Source organism: Panicum virgatum, chromosome 6N, assembly GCF_016808335.1.
Source record: "Panicum virgatum strain AP13 chromosome 6N, P.virgatum_v5, whole genome shotgun sequence".
Lineage (NCBI taxonomy): Eukaryota > Viridiplantae > Streptophyta > Magnoliopsida > Poales > Poaceae > Panicum > Panicum virgatum.
This window is the reverse complement of record NC_053150.1, coordinates 2,090,539-2,112,992: the sequence shown is the minus strand read 5'-3', so window position 1 is coordinate 2,112,992 and position 22,454 is coordinate 2,090,539. Positions and strand designations below refer to the sequence as shown.

General features: G+C 48.6%; 1 protein-coding gene and 1 pseudogene across 1 annotated transcript; both read left to right on the top strand.

The window, feature by feature from the left end:
• The first annotated feature begins 718 nt into the window (after nt 1-718).
• On the top strand, nt 719-14,552 carry LOC120677495 (annotated as a pseudogene).
• Nucleotides 14,553-16,773: 2,221 nt separating this feature from the next.
• Nucleotides 16,774-17,364, top strand: LOC120679564 (pollen allergen Lol p 2-A-like). The gene has a single exon (XM_039961174.1). The coding sequence runs from the start codon at nt 16,828-16,830 to the stop codon at nt 17,179-17,181; it is 354 nt and encodes a 117-aa protein (XP_039817108.1). The 5' UTR covers nt 16,774-16,827; the 3' UTR covers nt 17,182-17,364.
• Nucleotides 17,365-22,454: the final 5,090 nt, after the last annotated feature.

Sequence of the window (22,454 nt, the reverse complement as noted above, 5' to 3'; positions counted from 1 at the left end):
TTACTACATCTTGAGGATAAATGTAGTAGAGGTCTAGAGGACACGCCGAGATCCACAAGCTACCCATCAATGGCAAAATACCTGGTGGAATGCATGCATCAACCCGTAACAAGTGGCCTCCATGTGTGATACACAAATGCAGCAGTACTCCCTCTCCGTTCAAAATTATAGATCGTTTTAACATTTGTAGGTGCATAGATTTTGCTATACATATCTAGATGTACATTATGTCCAGATACGTAGAAAACCTTTTTTTTGCGAAATAGATACATAGAAAACCTATACATATAGAAATGCTAAAAACTATACGTAGAAAAACTATGCACATAGTAATTTAATTTAGAACGGATGGAGTAGATAATTTCTTGGCCCATATACACGGATACACCAACCCCGCAGCAGATTTACACGATCTCCAGCGATAAATCGCTCTAATTTGGATTTAGCAACCGCGTTTAATACCAAATCTCCCCCTGCGATCACGTCCGTAATCGTGTCAAAGGTTGTTTTGACTACGTGTGTTCCGGTCAAAATCCACGTGGGATTTCATCAGTTTCTGGCAACATGTACAAGAGGTCGCCAAGTGCAAGCATGCATGCTGTGGCTGCTCGTGCTCTATATAAAGCTGCAGGCTCGCCAAGCCGAACCCATAGGCCATCGCTAGACGACCCCAGTCCAAAATCTTGTTGCATTAGCTAGTATACTAGTAGTGGTTGACATGGATCCAAGTGCGTCGTCGTCTCGCTTTGCGGCGTCCGCCGTCGCTGTCGTGGCGGCGGCGGCGACGCTGCTGCTGCTGCCGGCCTTGGCAGCCGCCGACGACTGGGCGGACGCGCACGCCACGTTCTACGGCGACGACACCGGTGGCGAGACCATGCGTAAGAAAGCTGCTGCCATGGCGTCCATCTAGCTCTTGATTTCATCACCACGTGGATCTCTAGCTAACAACCCTTGGTCTGACGACCTTGCATGCAGAGGGCGCGTGCGGGTACGGCAACCTGTTCGAGCAGCGGTACGGGCTGGACACGACGGCGCTGAGCGTGGCGCTCTTCAACCAGGGCTGGTCCTGCGGCGGCTGCTAGGTGGTGCGGTGCCGGGGCAGCAGCTACTGCGCGCCCGGCGGCGCGCCGGTGACGGTGAGGCGACCAACCAGTAACATCCCGTATTTTTATGGAATGTTATATAGTGCAAAAACGCGAAATTTCAATAACTTTTTTGTGTGCAAGTGCTAATAGGTAGAAACAACATAAGGTTGATCTCTCTTCCACCTTAAATTCCTAGTAAATTAAAACCAAAACAAATATAAGATTTATAAATGATAGTGTGCTATATTTGGAGTTGGAGTTTATTTGAATCTACCGTGTTTAAATTTGGATTGATTTATTTTTGTTTGAATCGTGTGGAACTTAATTTGATTTGAACCAATCAAATTAAGTTCAAATGCTAACAAGCATTCTAACTTGCCTTGGGCCTAAACCTCCTAACTAAACCAGCCTGCCCCAGCTACACACACCGGCCTGCACGGCCCACGCGCACAGCCCACGCGTCCGGCCCAGCCTGCACAGCCGGACCAGCCTCACCCGCGCGGCCCACCTGACCTAAACCGGCCCGTTCGGCCGCGCCTTGACCCAGTCCGGCCCAACACCACCAGCGCCCCTCACTCCCTTCCACCCTGAGACGCTGCCTAGCCGGTCCCACGCTACAGCTTTCCTCTTCCTCCTTTCCCCTCACGCCTCCCGCCGCTCGCCCACGCGAGTGACGCCGCCCCTGCTCTGCTCTCACCTGCCCACGCGCGTGCCTCTGCTCCGTGCCAAAGAGGGCCAACGGCCTCGCCCGCCACGCCAGCAGACACCCGCGATGCCCACTGCTACCCTGTCCCCTCTTTCCTTGCGCGCCAAGCCCCGCCGCGGAGGCCCTGATGTAGCCACGCGTCCAAGCCCGGCGCGCGCGTCCCATCCACGCCCTCGGCGTCCGGGCCCGCCGCGAGCTTCAACCCTTGCCGGCGCCCCCTATAAAGCCCAGCGCCTGCGACCCTCGAAACCCTAGAGGCCCTCCACTTTGCCCCAATCGAGCGCCGCCGCCGCCAATTCGAGGAAACAGAGGAAGGCGGAAGGGGAAGAGGAGAAGAGGGAAGGAAGGAGGCGGATCTCAACGTTGCCGCCGCGCCAAGGAGCCGGAACTAGGAAGGAGGATGAGGAGGACGCCGCCCGAACCCCGACGCCACACCGCCGCGAGGAGCTCCACCAGGCCGGCGCCCCAAACAGCTACACAGACGATCCCACGCGGCACGACACAGCCCCGCGTCTCCTCTGCTTCGACTCGCCACCGCGTCGCGTCGTCGTCCTCGAGCCCAGCCGGTGAGCAAGCACCCCAACCGCCGCACCCCTGTGGTTCCCTTGCCGTCGTGTTCGCCCTGCCCTGTCCTCTGCCACACCGCCACGGGCGTTGTGCCGCCGTTCTGCACCGCTACCAGACAAGCCAAAGGGCATGCCTTAAGCCATAGGCCCCGTCCTACCTCTTCTGCAGGAGCCGACGCAACACGGCCACGCCGGCCGCAAGGCCCGGCCTTCTCCTCGCCCACACGCGGTTCCGCCGCCCCACAGCCTCGCTTTCACCTCGCCGCCGCGGACTGGGGACGCCGAGACACCGCGAGAACGGATGCCCCGTAACCGCACGCGCCCACGCGAACCCGCCACCGCCGCCCTTGGGCTCGCCGTCGCCTTGCCATGGCCACGTCGCGGACCTGGTGTACCAGGAACCCGCGCGCGTGTGCGCAAACCCGCATCGCCCCCATCCTTGACCTGTCTGCCTCCGCCTTTTTCCTCGCTTGGGCTCTGCCGTCGCCGTCGTCACCGCCGGGGGACCCTCGCCGCTCGAAGACCACGCCGCCGACCGGGATCCACGAGCCAGCGAGAGGATGAGGAGGAGAAAAGAAGAGAAGAAAAGGGAAGAAGAAGAATGGGCCGCCGGCCCGATTTGTCAAGCCGGCCTGCGAGCCGTGTTTCTGAGCCGAGCCGGCCCACACGTCACGGACCGTAGCCGCAGCCCGAGCCGACCTGTCAGCCCGCCAAGCCTGAGCCGACGTTTCTTGGGCCAGATCGAGCCGGCCTGATCTGCTTTGAGCCCAGTACCGCTTCGGCCTTTCTCTTTTCTTTTTCTTTTTCTTTTAACCAGACCTGACACGCGGGACCCACTGGTCAGCGACTCGATGCCGCTGACATGTGGACCCCACCTGGCCCGTGGACCCGCTGACCTAGACGTTGACCGTTGCATGTGTGTTTTTCTTTTTCCGAAAATCAGTTAATAATTTCAAAAATAGATTTAGGCTTCAAAAATTATTAATTAATTAACCGGAGCTCCGAAAATTATGAATCCAGTTTCATAATTTATCTAAAATCATGATCTACCCGTTAGAGTAGGTTTTGGTGTGATTTGGATCTTATTTGGATACTTTTGTGCACTTTTGCACTTTGGCCCCCTTAGTAATTCGTATTAACGATTAGGCCCTTAGCGAGGAGGAGCTGATCGACGCCCCGGACGCCCAGAGGACCCAGAAGGACGTACCGGACTACAAGAAGACTCCGAAGACCTAGGACGACTACGAGAAGTCTCAGGTTCATGCCCATCTATGATTTGATTACCTATTAGGCATTGCTTGCTAGAACTTCTATCGCTTTATTACTGTTATGAGATGAACCTGCATTGCCAATTGTGTGCCCTTATTCCTTGAACTCCTAATATAAACCATGTTTGAATGGTTGATGTGCTTGCATGTGTATGTGTGGGATTTCCTCGTGATATTATAGTCTTGGCGTGTGTGGAGATCCACCATATCAGGAGTTGGTGACTAGGGCTTTTAGCAAGGGGCGAGCAAGTTGACTTTGCTGGGGGTGCATGTTTGTGTCGTTGGACACGGTTGGACTTTTGCGGTGTTTTGTGGGCCTTACCTGTAATGGGTGCCAGACGCGGACCACTGTGGCGGATACGCATGAGGACGGAGATGCTCGCCCCGACATATAAGGAACCAGTTGGTGTAACTATGATTAGTGGGACTTTGTGAGCGTGCACACCACTTATCCACTATGCGGGTGGATCCGGTCCGAGACTAGTAAGCGTGGTGCCAAGCCTGTAGGCGGATTTAGTATCAGTGTAGGGGAGCAGGTGTGGACCTGACGTTCCCCGATTCGCGGGATTCATGGGAATCCTATTCTAGATGGCTTCACAGTCCCGGGGCGACCTCTTGCGAGAGAACGCGCCCAAACCCGGGAAAGCAGGATGGTGCCATGGCTGCTAGTTCTTGTTCTCAGTAGACCGGTGTCTTGGTGTCAGTCGGCTGGCAGCGATTCGAGTGGGTACATGTGTACAACCCCTGCAGGGTGAAAACTATACGTATAGCCGCGTACTCGGTCATGTACTTTCCTACTCTTCTGTTACTACCATTAGTTAGTGTGACTTGATACTTTTCTACCTCCCACTAGTCTACTTTCCTGCTTGGATAGCAGCTGAGGTGCGAGGAGAGAGAGTTCTCGCACCGACTTGGTTATCAGGGACTTGGGTGAGTCTCGGAGGTGTGAGTTGACCGGGAGTCCGGGATGCCGGAATGGAGTCCGGGATGCCGGAATGGCCCGTGTCAGGTGACTTGGCAGATGCTATACTTTGTTGATGCTATGCATAGGAAACCCTAGCCTTATCCGTTGACTATTTCTTATATCATAATGCATCCACTTAAAGCTTGCATACGGATGGTGACGTGAACCTATCCCGTCCTTGGGGATAGTTTGGTAGGTGCAGGATCCGACTCGAAGATCGACGATGACTTTGAAGGAAGGACTAAGGACGACTCGTGCTTCGCTCAAGTTTGCATGTGGATGAAAGAAGACGTCAAGATGGAGGATACCCCAGAAGTCTAGCTACCGCTTCCGAGTTCTGTTTGTTCCCTTTTAGCCCAATGGGCTTGTATCAGAATTTCGTATAACAATCCACTGGATTATGTAATAATTAAATCTTTGGTGTGTTTTATCACGAAGTATGACTGTGATATGTAATTGAAATGAGTTCTGTATGTGATAGCTACTAATCCAGGGACTATCACGACGATACAGGGAGTCGGGTCGTCCGTTCGACAACCCGGTTCGTTTCAGTTGGTATCAGAGCCATACTTGACCGTAGCACGAGCGATAGCAATGGTCGTTAGATTTAGGACTCTCTAAACACTTCCGTCTACTTTATATACCCCCTTGAACTATAAGTTCTATCTTTTTTATTCTTTTCCACACTACCGACTCATTCTCTTACCTGTGCTTATCGAACTTCTCACAAAGCCCTTGGGATGAGATTGAGACGATCTTGTCGACAGACAAGTGACCCTGAGTTCCTTAAAGTAGTGACTACCCTTTCAAAGAAGTCCGTGCACTAATAGCGTGCGAAATAGTCTTCGTAGGATGTTTGATTGCTGAGTGCCTGATTCTTGATTGGATTTTGTCTGCTTCTATGGTTCTTACTACTAAGTGTAGGTTTTAGAATGTGTGCTCTTTTTGGTGAGTGACGTACGTTAAATAGTACATCCTTTAGTCAATCCTTCGCAGAAGATGTCAGATCAAAGAATCAGCCGCTCGATGGCACGTTTCGAGGAAACCGCTCAAGAGGAAGCTACCGCCGCAGCACCCAGACGTGCTCAGGTACCTATTCCACCCCCGGAGCAAAGCAGGGGCACAGACCTGTCTGCTGGAGCTCCTAACAGTCCTAATGGACAGGTGGACGAAAGAGAAGACGGGGAAGGAGTCAACAAGGAGATCAACGCAGATCCACCACCGCCACCGGACATCACTGAGAGCATAGTTGCAAAGACTCAGCTACTTCGGTGCCTGACCGAGGCGACCGAGCAGCAGATCAATGTGGACCATCACCCAGACCTACAAGCAGAGAGTCTACTTCGCAGGATCGAGACGTTTATTCGTCTGAAGCCACCGACCTTCAGTTACTCTCAGGATCCTATGGATGCCGACTATTGGCTAAGAGTGATTGAGTCCAAGCTGGATTTGACCGACTGCACCGACAAGGAGTGTGTTGCACTAGCAGTACACCAACTCGAAGGGACCGCCAGATCTTGGTGCGACAGTTACTATAACTCTCACGCCAACCCAGCGAGCATCACTTGAGAGGAGTTTGCCAGGGCGTTTCGTGACCATCATGTGCCTCGACAACTTCTCATTCAGAAGGCTCAAGAGTTTCGCACCATGACCCAAGGAACAATGAAGGTTCAGGAGTATGAACGCCACTTCACCAAGATGATGAGATACGCCCTCAAGGATGTGAACACCGATGAGAAGAAGCAGTTCTGGTTTCACCGCGATCTACACCACGGGATTCGTCAGATTTTGGCAGGAAGCATTCATCAGTCGTATCACGATCTGATCAACTGCGCTATCGCCGTGGAGACTGAAAGGTTAGCATGGGAGGATCGCAAGCGCGAGAAGAAGAGAAAGGCCAATCACCAGCCTCGCAACCGAATTCTTCAGAAGCCCAGAAAGTGTACCACCACTCCCACCAAGGAACAATTTCTGCTTTGGCCACATCCAGCCGAGCAGGAACATCAGTGAAGGAGGCAACCAGCTCACCGACGACAGAGATCAGGAAGAACAAACCCAAGATGGTGAAGACCACAACCAACCGCTGATGCAAGAAACTAATGTTGAGACTCCGATAGTCATTTGCTTCACTTGCAACCAACCCAGGCACAAGTCCTACAGGTGCCCCGAGAAGAAGACGCAGACCAAAGCTCAAGCTTCCGACTCTACAAGCAAGACTCCACACACCACTGATCGTGCTCGTCTCGCACACATCACAGAAGAAGAAGCTCGTGATGCACCTGATGTTATGACAGGTAAGTATCTTATCAATGGCTCTAACGCCTTAGTTTTGTTTGACTCAGGAGCTACTAGCTCCTATGTTTCTACTAAGTTTGTTGCACAGAATGCACTCCCGATGACTCTCAGAAGTCGTCCCATTGTCACTAGCTCTCCGTTGGGAGATCTCCGATGCACTCATGCTTGCAAAGGAGTGAAGATCATGATACATGGGTTACCATTCCTAGCCGATTTGACAGTGCTGAAATCAGATGGGATAGATGTCATTTTGGGAATGGACTGGTTGACTACACACAAAGGAGTGATTTCGTGTTCACCCAGACTTGTGACTCTAGAACACCCCAGTGAGAAGAAGATAGAAGTAGAGCCTTTGAAGTCCCAAGATGTACCTCAGGTGTGCAATTTGAGCAACCTGAAGGAGAAGACACTCTTTGACGTGCCAGTTGTCTGTGAGTACCCCGATGTATTCCCGGAAGAGCTACCAGGAATGCCACCTAATAGAGATATCGAGTTCGTGATTGAACTTGTGCCAGGCACAGCTCCTACCGCAAAGCGACCCTACAGGATGCCAGTAGAAGAACTTGTGGAACTGAAAAAGCAACTGAAGGATTTGCTGGATAAGGGGTACATCAGACCTAGTGCTTCACCATGGGGATCACTAATTTTATTCGTGAAGAAGAAAGACGGATCTATGAGACTGTGTATCGACTACCGTTCCTTGAACGCAGTAAGCATCAAGAACAAGTACCCTTTGCCCAGAATTGATGACTTACTGGACCAATTAAGGAAGGCCAAATTTTTCAGCAAGATTGACTTGAGATCCGGCTATTATCAGATGAAGATTCGACCGAGTGACATCCCGAAGACAGCTTTTGTGACAAGATATGGGCAGTATGAGCAGTTGTGTCATTTGGACTGACCAACGCACCTGCATACTTCATGAATATGATGAACAAGGTGTTCATGGAAGAGTTAGACAAGTTTGTCGTGGTTTTCATCGACGATATCTTGATCTACTCCGAGACTGCTGAAGAACATGCCGAGCATTTGAGGATTGTTCTCGAGAAGCTGAGGCAGAACCAATTGTATGCAAAGTTCAGCAAGTGTGAGTTCTGGCTAGAGAAGGTTGCCTTTCTAGGACATGTGTTGACAGCTGATGGAGTTGCAGTGGATCCAGCAAAGATCGAAGCCGTATCAGAATGGCAGCAACCGAAGAATGTTACTGACATCAGAAGTTTTTTGGGATTGGCAGGATATTACAGGCGTTTCATCGAGAATTTCTCCAAGATTGCTAAGCCAATGACGGAACTGCTCAAGAATGGAGTACCGTTTGTTTGGTCAGCAAAGTGTGAAGTAAGCTTCCAAGAGCTCAAGTCCAAACTCACCACCACCCCAATTCTTACACTTCCAGACATCCGAAAAGATTTCGTGGTATATTGTGACGCTTCTCGTCAAGGACTTGGATGTGTACTGATGCAAGAAGGCAAAGTTGTTGCGTATGCTTCGCGACAGTTGAGGAAGCATGAAGAGAACTACCCTACTCACGATCTCGAGCTAGCAGCAGTTGTGCATGCCTTGAAAATTTGGAGGCACTACTTGATTGGCAACAAGTGCAATATCTACACCGACCACAAGAGTCTCAAGTACTTCTTCACTCAGGTAGAGTTGAACATGAGACAGAGAAGATGGCTAGAGCTGATCAAGGATTATGATCTGAACATCCAGTATCACCCCGAGAAGGCCAACATAGTGGCAGATGCCTTGAGCAGGAGGAGCTATTGCAGCAATCTGATGGTTCGCGAAGAACAACTTGAGTTGTATGACGAAATGGAGAAACTGAAGCTTGAGATTGTTGAGCAAGGACAACTGAACGAACTGATGATCAAGTATGATCTTGAAGATCGAATCAGACTAGCTCAGAAGTAGTGCCCAAAAATTCGGAAATTGAGAAGGTTAATGAGAAACGGAAAGGCCCCCGACTACCGAGTCAACGACCAAGGTACCACCTGGCTAAGGAACCGTATATGTGTACCCCGAGATCAGAAGATTCGAATGGAGATCCTGAATGAGGCCCATAACTCCAAGTACTTGATACACCCAGGATGTACGAAGATGTACCAAGATCTAAAGGATCATTTCTGGTGGAGAGACATGATAAAGGACATAGCCGAGTATGTGGCTAAATGCGACATTTGCAGGAGAATCAAGGCTGAACACCAGCGCCCTGCGGGATTGTTGAAGCCGTTGGATATACCCATTTGGAAATGGGATGACATTAGCATGGACTTCATTGTGGGATTACCCCAAACTCAGAAAGGACATGATGCTATTTGGGTGATAGTCGATCGTTTGACCAAAGTTGCTCATTTCATACCAGTCAAGACGACTTTCACCGTGAGTAAGCTAGCAGAGCTTTATATAGATAATATCCTGAAGCTTCACGGAGCTCCGCGATGTATTATTTCAGATCGAGGTCCACAGTTCACCGCTAAGTTCTGGCAGAGTTTGCACAAGTCCATTGGGACTAATCTCGAGTACAGCTCCGCTTATCACCCTCAGACAGATGGTCAGACTGAAAGAGTGAACCAGATATTAGAAGATTTGTTGAGAGCATGTGTACTTACCTATGGATCTGACTGGGAGAAAATTCTATCATATGCCGAGTTCATGTACAACAACAGCTTTCAGGCCAGCTTGAAGATGTCACCGTTTGAAGCTCTTTACGGCAGAAAGTGCAGAACACCGCTAATGTGGTCAGAAACTGGAGAAAGGTCATATTTCGGTCCAGATGCCATTATTGATGCCGAAGAGAATGTGGCCAAGATCAGAGAGAACTTGAAATTCGCCCATAGCAGGCAGAAGAGCTACGCCGACAAAGGAAGAAGAGAACTCTCGTTTAGAGTTGGAGATCATGTGTATTTGAAGGTATCACCACTCCGAGGTACCAGGAGGTTTCATGTGAAGGGGAAGCTTGCCCCTAGGTACATTGGACCGTATCCAATCATTCAGAGAATCGGGAAATTGGCATACAAGCTGAAGCTTCCTGAAGAACTTGCTGGAATGCACCCCGTTTTCCATGTATCTCAGTTACGCAACTGCTTGCGAGTACCAGCAAAGATAGTTCCGACTGAGGCAGTAGATTTGCAAGAAACTCTTGAATATGTGGAATATCCTATGAAGATATTGGACCGAGCAGTGAAAGAAACTAGAAGGACCACCATTCTGTACTGCAAGGTATTATGGAGTAATCACACAGAACGAGAAGCCACTTGGGAGAAAGAAGCTGATCTGAAGGAGAAGTACCCTCACCTCTTCGAAACCCAGGTAAAACTTTAATCTCGGGGACGAGATTCTTGTGACGGGGGTAGACTGTAACATCCCGTATTTTTACGGAATGTTATATAGTGCAAAAATACGAAATTTCAAAAACTTTTTTGTGTGCAAGTGCTAATAGGTAGAAACAACATAAGGTTGATCTCTCTTCCACCTTAAATTCCTAGTAAATTAAAACCAAAACAAATATAAGGTTTATAAATGATAGTGTGCTATATTTGGAGTTGGAGTTTATTTGAATCTACCGTGTTTAAATTTGGATTGATTTATTTTTGTTTGAATCGTGTGGAACTTAATTTGATTTGAACCAATCAAATTAAGTTCAAATGCTAACAAGCCTTCTAACTTGCCTTGGGCCTAAACCTCCTAACTAAACCAGCCTGGCCCAGCTACACACACCGGCCTGCACGGCCCACGCGCACAGCCCGCGCGCCCGGCCCAGCCTGCACAGCCGAACCAGCCTCACCCGCGCGGCCCACCTGACCTAAACCGGCCCGTTCGGCCGCGCCTTGACCCAGTCCGGCCCAACACCACCAGCGCCCCTCACTCCCTTCCACCCTGAGATGCTGCCTAGCCGGTCCCATGCTGCAGCTTTCCTCTTCCTCCTTTCCCCTCACGCCTCCAGCAGCTCGCCCACGCGGGTGACGCCGCCCCTGCTCTGCTCTCACCTGCCCACGCGCGTGCCTCCACTCCGTGCCAAAGAGGGCCAACGGCCTCGCCCGCCATGCCAGCAGACGCCCGCGATGCCCGCTACTGCCCTGTCCCCTCTTTCGTTTCGCGCCAAGCCCCACCGCGGAGGCCCTGTTGTCGCCACGCGTCCAAGCTCGGCGCGCGCGTCCCATCCACGCCCTCAGCATCCGGGCCCGCCATGAGCTTCAACCCTAGCCGGCGCCCCCTATAAAGCCCAGCGCCCGCGACCCTCCAAACTCTAGAGGCCCTCCACTTTGCCCCAATCGAGCGCCATCGCCGCCAATTCGAGGAAACAGAGGAAGGCGGAAGGGGAAGAGGAGAAGAGGGAAGGAAGGAGGCGGAGCTCGACGTTGCCACCGCGCCAAGGAGCCGGAACTAGGAAGGAGGAGAAGGACGCCGCCCGAACCCTGACGCCACACCGCCGCGAGGAGCTCCACCAGGCCGGCGCCCCGAACAGCTACACAGACGATCCCACGCGGCACGACACAGCCCCGCATCTCCTCTACTTCGACTCGCCACCGCGTCGCGACGTTGTCCTCGAGCCCAGCCGGTGAGCAAGCACCCCAACTGCCGCACCCCTGTGGTTCCCTTGCCATTGTGTTCGCCCTACCCTGTCCTCTGCCACGCCGCCATGGGCGTTGTGCCGCCGTTCTGCACCGCTGCCGGACAAGCCAAAGGGCATGACTTAAGCCATAGGCCCCGTCCTACCTCTTCTGCAGGAGCCGACGCAACGCGGTCACGCCGGCCGCAAGGTCCGGCCTTCACCTCGCCCACACCCCGCTCCGCCGCCCCACAGCCTCGCTTTCACCTCGCCGCCGCGGACAGGGGATGCCCAGACACCGCGAGAACGAATGCCCCATAACAGCACGCGCCCACGCGAACCCGCCACCGCCGCCCTTGGGCTCGCCGTCGTCTTGCCACAGCCACCGACCAGGATCCACGAGCCAGCGAGAGGAGGAGGAGGAGAAAAGAAGAGAAGAAAAGGGAAGAAGAAGAATGGGCCGCCGACCCGATTTGTCGAGCCGGCCTGCGAGCCGTGTTTCTGAGCCAAGCCGGCCCACAAGTCACGGACCGAAGCCGCAGCCCGAGCCGACATGTCAGCCCGCCAAGCCTGAGCCGACGTTTCTTGGGCCAGATCGAGCCGGCCTTATCTGCTTTGAGCCCAGTACCGCTTCGGCCTTTCTCTTTTCTTTTTCTTTTAACCAGACCTGACACGCGGGACCCACTGGTCAGCGACTCGATGCCGCTGACATGTGGACCCCACTTGGCCCGTGGACCCGCTGACCTGGACGTTGACCGTTGACTGTGTGTTTTTCTTTTTCCGAAAATCAGTTAATCATTTCAGAAATAGATTAAGGCTTCAAAAATTATTAATTAATTAACCGGAGCTCCGAAAATTATGAAACCAGTTTCATAATTTATCTAAAATCATGATCTATCCGTTAGAGTAGGTTTTGGTGTGATTTGGATCTTATTTGGATACTTTTGTGCACTTTTGCACTTTGGCCCCCTTAGTAATTCGTATTAACGATTAGGCCCTTAGCGAGGAGGAGCTGATCGACGCCCCGGACGCCCAGAGGACCCAGAAGGACGTACCGGACTACGAGAAGACTCCGAAGACCTAGGACGACTACAAGAAGTCTCAGGTTCACGCCCATCTATGATTTGATTACCTATTAGGCATTGCTTGCTAGAACTTCTATCGCTTTATTACTGTTATGAGATGAACCTGCATAGCCAATTGTGTACCCTTATTCCTTGAACTCCTAATATAAACCATGTTTGAGTGGTTCATGTGCTTGCATGTGTATGTGTGGGATTTTCTCGTGATATGATAGTCTTGGCGTGTGTGGAGATCCACCATATCAGGAGTTGATGACTGGGGCTTTTAGCAGGGGGCGAGCAAGTTGACTTTGCTGGGGGTGTGTGTTGGGCACACCCTGCGAGTACCTGTTGCGGGTGCATGTTTGTGTCGTTGGACACGGTTGGACTTTTGAGGTGTTTTGTGGGCCTTACCTGTAATGGGTGCCAGACGCGGACCGCTGTGGCGGATACGCATGAGGACGGAGATGCTCGCCCCGGCATATAAGGAACCGGTTGGTGTAACTATGATTAGTGGGACTTTGTGAGCGTGCACACCACTTATCCACTATGCTGGTGGATCCGGTCCGAGGCTAGTAAGCGTGGTGCCAAGCCTGTAGGCGGATGTAGTATCAGTGCAGGGGAGCAGGTGTGGACCTGACGTTCCCCGATTCGCGGGATTAATGGGAATCCTATTCTTGATGGCTTCACAGTCCCGGGGCGACCTCTTGCGAGAGAACGCGCCCAAACCCGGGAAAGCAGGATGGTGCCATGGCTGCTAGTTCTTGTTCTCAGTAGACCGGTGTCTTGGTGTCAGTCGGCTGGCAGCGATTCGAGTGGGTACATGTGTACAACCCCTGCAGGGTGAAAACTATACGTATAGCCGCGTACTCGGTCATGTACTTTCCTACTCTTCTGTTACTACCATTAGTTAGTGTGACTTGATACTTTTCTACCTCCCACTAGTCTACTTTCCTGCTTGGATAGCAGCTGAGGTGCGAGGAGAGAGAGTTCTCGCACCGACTTGGTTATCAGGGACTTGGGTGAGTCTCGGAGGTGTGAGTTGACCGGGAGTCCGGGATGCCGGAATGGAGTCCGGGATGCCGGAATGGCCCGTGTCAGGTGACTTGGCAGATGCTATACTTTGTTGATGCTATGCATAGGAAACCCTAGCCTTATCCGTTGACTATTTCTTATATCATAATGCATCCACTTAAAGCTTGCATACGGATGGTGACGTGAACCTATCCCGTCCTTGGGGATAGTTTGGTAGGTGCAGGATCCGACTCGAAGATCGACGATGACTTTGAAGGAAGGACTAAGGACGACTCGTGCTTCGCTCAAGTTTGCATGTGGATGAAAGAAGACGTCAAGATGGAGGATACCCCAGAAGTCTAGCTACCGCTTCCGAGTTCTGTTTGTTCCCTTTTAACCCAATGGGCTTGTATCAGAATTTCGTATAACAATCCGCTGGATTATGTAATAATTAAACCTTTGGTGTGTTTTATCGCGAAGTATGACTGCGATATGTAATTGAAATGAGTTCTGTATGTGATAGCTACTGATACAGTGACTATCATGACAATACAGGGAGTCGGGTTGTCCGTTCGACAACCCGGTTCGTTTCACAACCTGTGCCCGGCCAACTACTCCAAGCCCAGCGGCAACTGGTGCAACCCGCCGCTGCGGCACTTCGACCTGTCCAAGCCCGTGTTCCTCCGCCTCGTCACCGATTTCCACATCGGCATCATCCCCGTGCAGTACCGCCGCGTGCCCTGCGCCAGGCGCGGCGGTGTGCGCTTCGAGATGAAGGGCAACCGCTGGTGGGTCGCCGTGCTCGTCTTCAACGTCGCCGGCGCCGGCGACGTCAAGGCCCTCGCTGTCAGGGGGTCCCGGGACGCCCGGTGGGCGGACATGTCGCGCAACTGGGGCCAGATCTGGACCAACGGCGACGGCCGGGAGGTCGGGCAGGGGCTCTCGTTCCGCGTCGTCGCCGGCGACTGCCGGTCCGTGGAGCTGGACAGCGTCGTGCCGCCGGGGTGGGCCTTCGGCCAGAGCTTCCAGGGCAGGGGCCAGTTCTGAATTCATTCATCACCTGATCCATCTATCGATCACTCCTCTATGCTCTCGATCGCGCAATGTACAGCTGCTAGCGTCCGTCCACGCATGCGTTTATCGACCGGTGATTGTTCAAATTGCTGAGAAAATTTATCAAATCGTGTGGTTCGATTAGCAGTCAAGGAATGAAATCCAAGGATTTAAATGTCTGTATTTGATGACCGGCTAATGGAGGATTTGTAAATCTCGTTTCATTCAAACTGACGATTAATTTGGCAGCAAGCAGGAGAATCAATGCTCCGTTAATACACATAACATGCCTTTTAAATTTGACCCACACGAAAAATTCAACAATATCTCAAGATTTTTCGTTGGCTATAATCCACGTAATATCTCGTTCCATCGCTAAGATCTTAGGTGCATCCACCAATGTGCCATCTTGAGGAAGAAAGATTGAAAATGTTTTTTCTTTGAAAGAAAGATTGAAAAAGTTAAGTGCACTAGAGTACTAGACTATTACCAGGGCCACCGTTTTTCTTTTTTTCGAAAGATTTTTTTTCTTTTTTTGTAAGAATATTTGGCTAGTCCTTGTTTTTTCTAGGCAGAGATCGGAGGGTTGGTTAATTTCCACCATGAGGAAGTACCGTGTCAAGGATGAGCGGCGCGCTGAGCTTGAGCTTGAACGAGCAGAGGATCTGATGGTGGAGAAAATTCCAATATCTTCCTTTTGCACATCCAAACGTGAATTGAACTTGACTGCTTCTAACGGTTCCAAAAAAACAATACAATAGTCATCCAAACAATAGAATTCCAATTGTGGTCATTTTAACACCATCGCTGAATGGGCCTCGATCGCTAATTTATGGTGGCCCGGAAGTTTGCCCACGTACGGTCGATGTCCGACCATCCTTATTTGGAATTATTGATTTGTTTTCCTGCACTATTTCTGTTTGTGCAAGAGTCGTGAGCCCCAGCCTCTCACGACTCCCATTTCCCTCTCCTCTCTGCGAACCCCTACTCTATTCTTTGAAAAGTTCTGACACGATTGCTGTGCCTCTCTTGCACACTGTTAACTTCCCACTTGCTCTCATGTGCACCTTGCATTCTAAAATAAATATGTAGAGAAAAACAAAAAATGGAAGCAAAAAATGTGCATATACTTTTAAAAAAAATTGTACAAAAACTTTCGATAAAAAAATTAAGTACAATTTTATTAAAAATAGGAAAAAATATTTTAGAAATAACAAAAAAATGCAAAATGTTCAAAAGAAATAAAAATTGGAAAATTTTGAAGAAAACAATTATTAAAAAATTAGGCAGAAAAAGAAATTCTAAAGCAAAAGTTGTAAACAAATCATTAGGAAAGAAAAAAATGAGAACAAAATTTATCTTAAAAATTTAGGGAAAACAACTTTTAGGAACAATGATAACCAACATTCGCACAAAAGAATTCAAAAAAGAAAACAACCCAAATGGCTATATACCTAACTATTTTGGTGGAAAAGTTGTATATGAAACTTTCGCTAGCTAATTCAGGAAATGTTATGTGAAAAAACTTTGGAAAGGGAAATTAGAAAAAGGAAAAATGGACAGGAGGAAGATGAGTGACTGGTTTTTGCCGAAAGGGTAAGGATTAAGGAGTTGTGGGCCATATGACATGAGTTATACACGAAACGGTTCAGATCGACCGTGAGGATCAGACCCTCCGGTTGACTGTAAAATCAAGATCGGGTAGCTGAATTGGTACTATCCATACTATGCTATGCGCTGCCAAGAAAGCCAATGTGAAATGACGACTCATTTTGCTATTAAATTTCGTAAAACAACAAATTCTCATCAGTATTTAGTTAGAGGTCGGAAATGGTAGTATCATAAAAAAAAATACATCATTGATGACATTGTGGAATTTCTCTCTCTCTCTCGAGGCCATAGACTAAATCCATAAGCGAAGGTGATTTACATTTTTAGTTGATGGAAAAATAAGTGGAGAGGCGATGAGGACTGCATGCCGTGTGTTCTTCTCTTTTCTTTTTTGAGAGGAGAGATGCCCAGCGCGCTGGTTTCGCCTGACAGTGAGACAAGCTCGATCGGATCTATTTGTAGCAACTGTACATGCGTTGGTCGTCGAACAAGCCGGCCAGCGATCTCCATGGCGCGCCGTACGTCCATGCCCGGCTTCCCTGCCTCCGCCGCCTACAAATACATGCCCAGCTGCAACATCGATCGACACACACTGATACACACAAGCTTCCATCGTCCCTCTTTCGATAAAGAAACAAGCCACAGCTCGCCACCAGCAATGGCCTCCACCAGGTCCTCCATCCTGCTCGCCGCGGCGGCGCTGGCGGCGCTGCTGGCCGTGGGCTCCTCGGCGCTCACCTTCAAGACCGGCCCGGGCTGCAGCGCCACCAAGCTGGTCCTCATCCCCAGCGTGGCCATCTCCGAGGTGGAGGTCAAGGAGAAGGGCGCCGACGACTTCACGGCGCTCAAGGAGGGGCCGACCGGCACCTGGACGCTCGAGGGCAAGGAGCCGCTCAAGGGCCCCTTCTCCATCCGCTTCGCTGCCAAGTCCGGCGGCTACCGCGTCGTCGACGACGCCATCCCCACCGACTTCAAGTCCGGCTCCGACTACAAGACCAGCCTCCAGGTCTAAGCGATCGATCGGACGCCGCCGAGCTCTCTGGCGCCGAAGAACGAAAAATCATATGATCCCCTAAATAATTTTTCAAGAGAGAGCAATAGTCTGCGTGCCCTATGATGTATTATGCATGCGTGTATCATCTGCAATTCGATTTATTTCAAGTATAAATAAAAAAGGATTGTCTGCCTCTGATGATATGGGTAATTTGTAAATTCGTTCCACTAATTTGTCAAGAAACCCAATATACTCATGTAACAACTTACCATATGATCCCTTCTTATAGAATTTGAAGCTGGATTTTGTTACTTTACAATATAATAGCAGTGCCCGTGCGTTGCTATGAGTAATATAATAGATTTACATAATATTATTAACAAAGTAATATTACTAACTTTGTGCTCGTTCACTCTGTATATAGTCTATGTTGTGGTCATGTGAGATATTGATTGTCCGGAATCTGATTGAGATTCCGGTTGATTTGTCTGGGTTCGAGTTAGGATTTTGATTGATGAAAGGCAGTCCGACTCGCATACAAGATAAACTAAGTTCCACCTGTTAATGTCACAAGATAGATCAAACTAAAAATTTAGATAGAGACCTTACTCGCTTTAGTAATAGGTATAGATATAGATTGTACCCCGCCACTACCGCCAACCCGCCGTACCGACAGAAACAACGAAGTGAGAGGGAAGGATTTCATCAGGTTGAAATTGAGTGTATAATGTTTCCAAGATTGAAAAGTGCATGTTGAAATTTGTATTCAGGGGTAATGAGTTTCAATTCGTCCGATTGTATCGAATCCTATGCCTCATAATCAAATACTATGACTAGTCTATGAAACTGAAAAATATAATGCGCATTGCATGTCTTGTTTTAATTATCTTTTACCAACTCAAATATTTCCAACAAACCGGTCAGACCGGTGCATCGGCGGTCAGCCTAGTAACATCTACATCGAACACGTCTACTCCTTGCTCGGCAACCCTTAGCCGAACCAATGAGATGGCATTGTGTGCATCCTTCTCCTTCACAAGAATCTGGTCCTCCACATGAACCGATTTTTGTTAATGTACATGGAAATTCTGCAAGGCATGCACCAATAAGTTCAGTTCAGATGATGGTACAAGATGATCCTATAGAATATCATCTTACTTCTGCAGCACAAGCATCCACGAGTGGTCGATGCGAAGCCGATCCCGCTAGGTTAAAAGAGGATCCGGCTAGTGCGATGAAAATCAAACTTGGTGAGAATACGAATAATTCTAGATTATAACAAAAGCCGTATCCAACTGAATTTGATTTGGTTGCTTTTTCTGATGGTTGGTGTGTTCCTAATTTTGTGAAATTTAGTGGTGATGATAATAAAGCACCTTGGGAGCACATTGACCAATATATCTTACAACTAGGAAAGGCTGGTTTCCATGAGGCTTTACGCATTCGCTTATTTTCATTATCTTTGACTGGAACCGTTTTTTCCTGGTCTTCTTCATTGATCCCAAATTCTGTTCAATCTTGGAATCAGTTGGAACATAAATTTCATGATCGTTTTTATAATGGGCACAATGAAGCTAAACTGTCGGATTTAGCGTCGGTTAGGCAAGGCCAAGATGAGCATGCTTCGGATTACTTTCGAAGGTTTAAAGATATAAAAAAATGATGCTTCAATTTAACAGTTTCAGAAAAAGAATTGGCTCATTTGGCTTTTGATGGTTTGCATTCTTATTTAAAAAAAAGAACTCGAAGGCTTTGAGTACCACACTGTTAATTATATGCATATGAAAGTCTTGGGTATAGAATTTAGACTCCAGAATGCAAAAGATGCCCATAATACTCAACGGTCCATATATGTTGATTATAAATCTGATTCGGACGATGAGAAAAAAGAAGTTGTTGAATTTATATGGCCATTAGAAGCTAAGCCATGTTCTTGTTCATCGCTTAAGCTGATTTCGAAGAATCGGCAAGAATAAGTTCATTTCACATTTGATGTTTCTAAGTGTGATCGTATATTTGATGAATTGCTTAGAAGCGGAAACATCAAGTTGTCTCATGCCATACCGCTGCTTGAGGAGCTAAAGCGGCATGCATATTGCAAGTGGCATAATACTTTTTCTCATGCAACTAATGATTGTAATATCTTTCGTCGAAAAATTCAATCGGCCGTTAATGAAGGACGATTAGCAATGCATGAGATGAAAGATGATAAGACGTCATTCCCTACCCATACGATTGATTTGGATAATGTCAAGGTACTCATTCGGCCGGAACAAGCCGAAGGAGCAAAAGGAAAAATTGTTATCATTGGTGAGCCAAGGCCGAAAAATATCAATGACAAGATTCAGGCTAGGGGAGTGACGATGGAGAAGACCCCTGATGGAAAGGAGTCACTGAAGATCACTGTCAAATCTTCAAGGCCCGAAGGGCAAGAGAGTTCCTCTCAAAAGACAAGTCGGCCTGCAACTCAGGCACGACCGGTCAGACCGGTCGCATCAACCGGTCAGACCGGTCAGGCAAAAAGCCGACCCAAAACTTTCAAGCCTAGGCACCCGGAAGAATGTACTAGGAAGGTTAATGAGTCAAAGTTGCAAGGGAATTTTACAAAGCAGAAGCTCACCTTTGCTCAGCTACTGAACAAGTACACAAAGGTCGTTCTAAAAGATCGGTCACTAAAAAAAGAATCAAGTTCACCTCCGCGTCAAGACAAGCGTTCTTCTCCTAGGGGAGAATCCAGCAAGCGTAGGGATGATAGTACTAAAGTGTTCCCTCCTCAGAAGGTGTGTACTACTACGCCGTGGGCGTCACCGGCATTGGGTCTTTCTTGTCCTACATGGGGGCATGAAGAAATTTGGATGTATTGTTATCCGATGCTATACCCACCTTCTAACCATAGGGAGGAGGATCACATGAGGCCTATGTTCGACAAAGTGACACGATCAATGCACGACCGATTGGGACCCTACCAATCAGGTCAGAGGCGCCAGCCTGCACCGGTCAGACCGGTCTCATCGGAGGCGGGGCAAAGCTCATTCTCTAAGACAGGTTTACCGTGTCAAGGAGAAGAAAGAAGAGGTACAACCCACTGTTGATCCAGAGAAAGCTAAAGCCGATGATGTTGTGCAGATCGGCAATATTAAAGTGATTGTTAATGATGCGGGTACAAGACCGATGATTTCTGGTAAATCGGTCAATCCTTCTATTCAAAGGCCGATCATGGATAATGATCATGAGGCCAGCAGCAGTAATTCAACATCAAAGTATTTTCAACCAAGGTGGTGTCCTCCAGGGTTGACTCGTACTCAAAGAAGAAAGCTACAGCGCCTACGTGCTCAGGAGAAGAAGGAGCAGGAGTTCAAGAGGCTGAGGGACAAACGATTCAACAACTACAAATCTATGGTCCCTCAGGGCAAGGTATGGAGGGTCAAAGCAATTGACCAATCAGCACGACCGGTCGAACCGCCTCAAGTGACCGATCTGACCGGTACAAGCGACCGGTCTGACTGCCCAGAGAAACTGGCCAGACTGGTTGAGGTTGCAGCAGAACAGAAAGCCGAATTGGCAATGCCTGTTTCGGCTCCTTGCGATGGAAAAACACCGCTAGCGTTCTCAGTACAGGGCGATGAAGAGCTAGTGGATTATGAGGCTACGCCAAAAACGCAGCAATATGGAGCTCAACGAGATTTAAGTGCTCGGGGGGCAAAATATTGGCAAATGATAATTTATCTTATAAAGTTTTTATTCAAGAGATCGGTTTGCAAGGGGCGCTCAAGTTGAAAGATTTACGAAAGTTTCTAGACAAAGTGAATTTCTTGAGAAGATTTATATCTAACTTATCTGAAAAGATCGATGCTTTTACTCCTATCCTTCGGTTAAGGATGAAACCGAATTTACTTGGGGAACAAAATAGCAGGAGACATTTGAAAAGATCAAGCAATATTTGCCTTCACCTCCGGTTCTCAAGATGCCTAGGAGAGAGGTTCCTTTCAGGCTTTATGTGGGTGCTGAAGACAAGATCATTGGGGCTGTTTTGACTCAAGAAACCAAAGACAAGGAGTATGTCATCACTTATATAAAGCCAATGACTTATTGATGCGGAGATAAGTTATACTTTTACTGAGAAGTTATGTTTGTCTCTCTATTATGCTTGTACCAAATTGAGGCGTTATCTACTATCTAGTACTCGCATAGTAGTATGTCAAACCGATGTTCTCAAGTGTATGTTACAAAAGCCGATTTTAAGTGGTAGAATCGGTAAGTGGGCTTATGCTTTAGTTGAATATAATTTAGCTTGTGAATCCTTGAAATCTATGAGAGGCCAAATTGTAGCGGATTTCATTGTTGAACATCGGATTAATGATAAGCATGGTTTGGAAGTCGGCTATGTTACTTGCACACCATGAAAATTATATTTCGATTGATCGGTTTGTGATGATGGTTAAGGAAATGGTGCTGCTCTTATTTCTCTGAATGGTGCTATTTTTGAGTTGAGTATGAAGCGCTCTTATTTGTCTTGGAATTTCTGCAATCTATGGGCGTGAAACATGTTGAAGCCTTTGGTGAATCACTTCTGACGGTGCAGCAAGTATTCAAGGTATTCTAATGATGCAATGGATATTTAAATGCATATCTTGACAAGTGCCTCGATATTATTTCTTCCTTTGATGAATTTGTTATAAGATATATACCAAGGGAAGAAAATGGACAGGCTATTGCTCTAGCTAAGCAAGCATCTGGCTAAGCGATTGTGATGAAATATTTTCATATTCGAAAGCCGATGCAAGCAAAAGCCGAGTTGCAGGTTCTGGACGAACCGGTCCGACCGGTCGATGCAACCGGTCTGACCGCCCATACTACTGGAGACACCAGTTCGGCTATGAAAGGTGATTCATCACTAAATCCGAAGATCAGGATTGGAGGGTTCCTATAATCTCCTATCTAAGGATCCTGGTCGTGGTGTAGAAAGGCATGTTCGGCGGATAACACTAAAAAATGTTTTAGTCGATGATAAGTTCTATCGTTGAACAGCCGAAGTAAATGTTTAAGCTCGGATCAGGCCAGAGTTGCCATAATCAAAGTTCATGAAGCCATTTGTGGTACACATCAATCGGCTTCCAAGATGAAGTAGCTGTTTAGAAGAGCCGATTTGTATTAGTATACCATGATGTCTAATTGTTTCAAGCAGTATAAGGGGTGTGAAGAATGTCAGCGGTTTGGTGATTTGCTGTTGGTGCCCGCTGTGTTGATACATCCTATTATCAAATCATGGACGTTCCAAGGTTGAGTTTGGA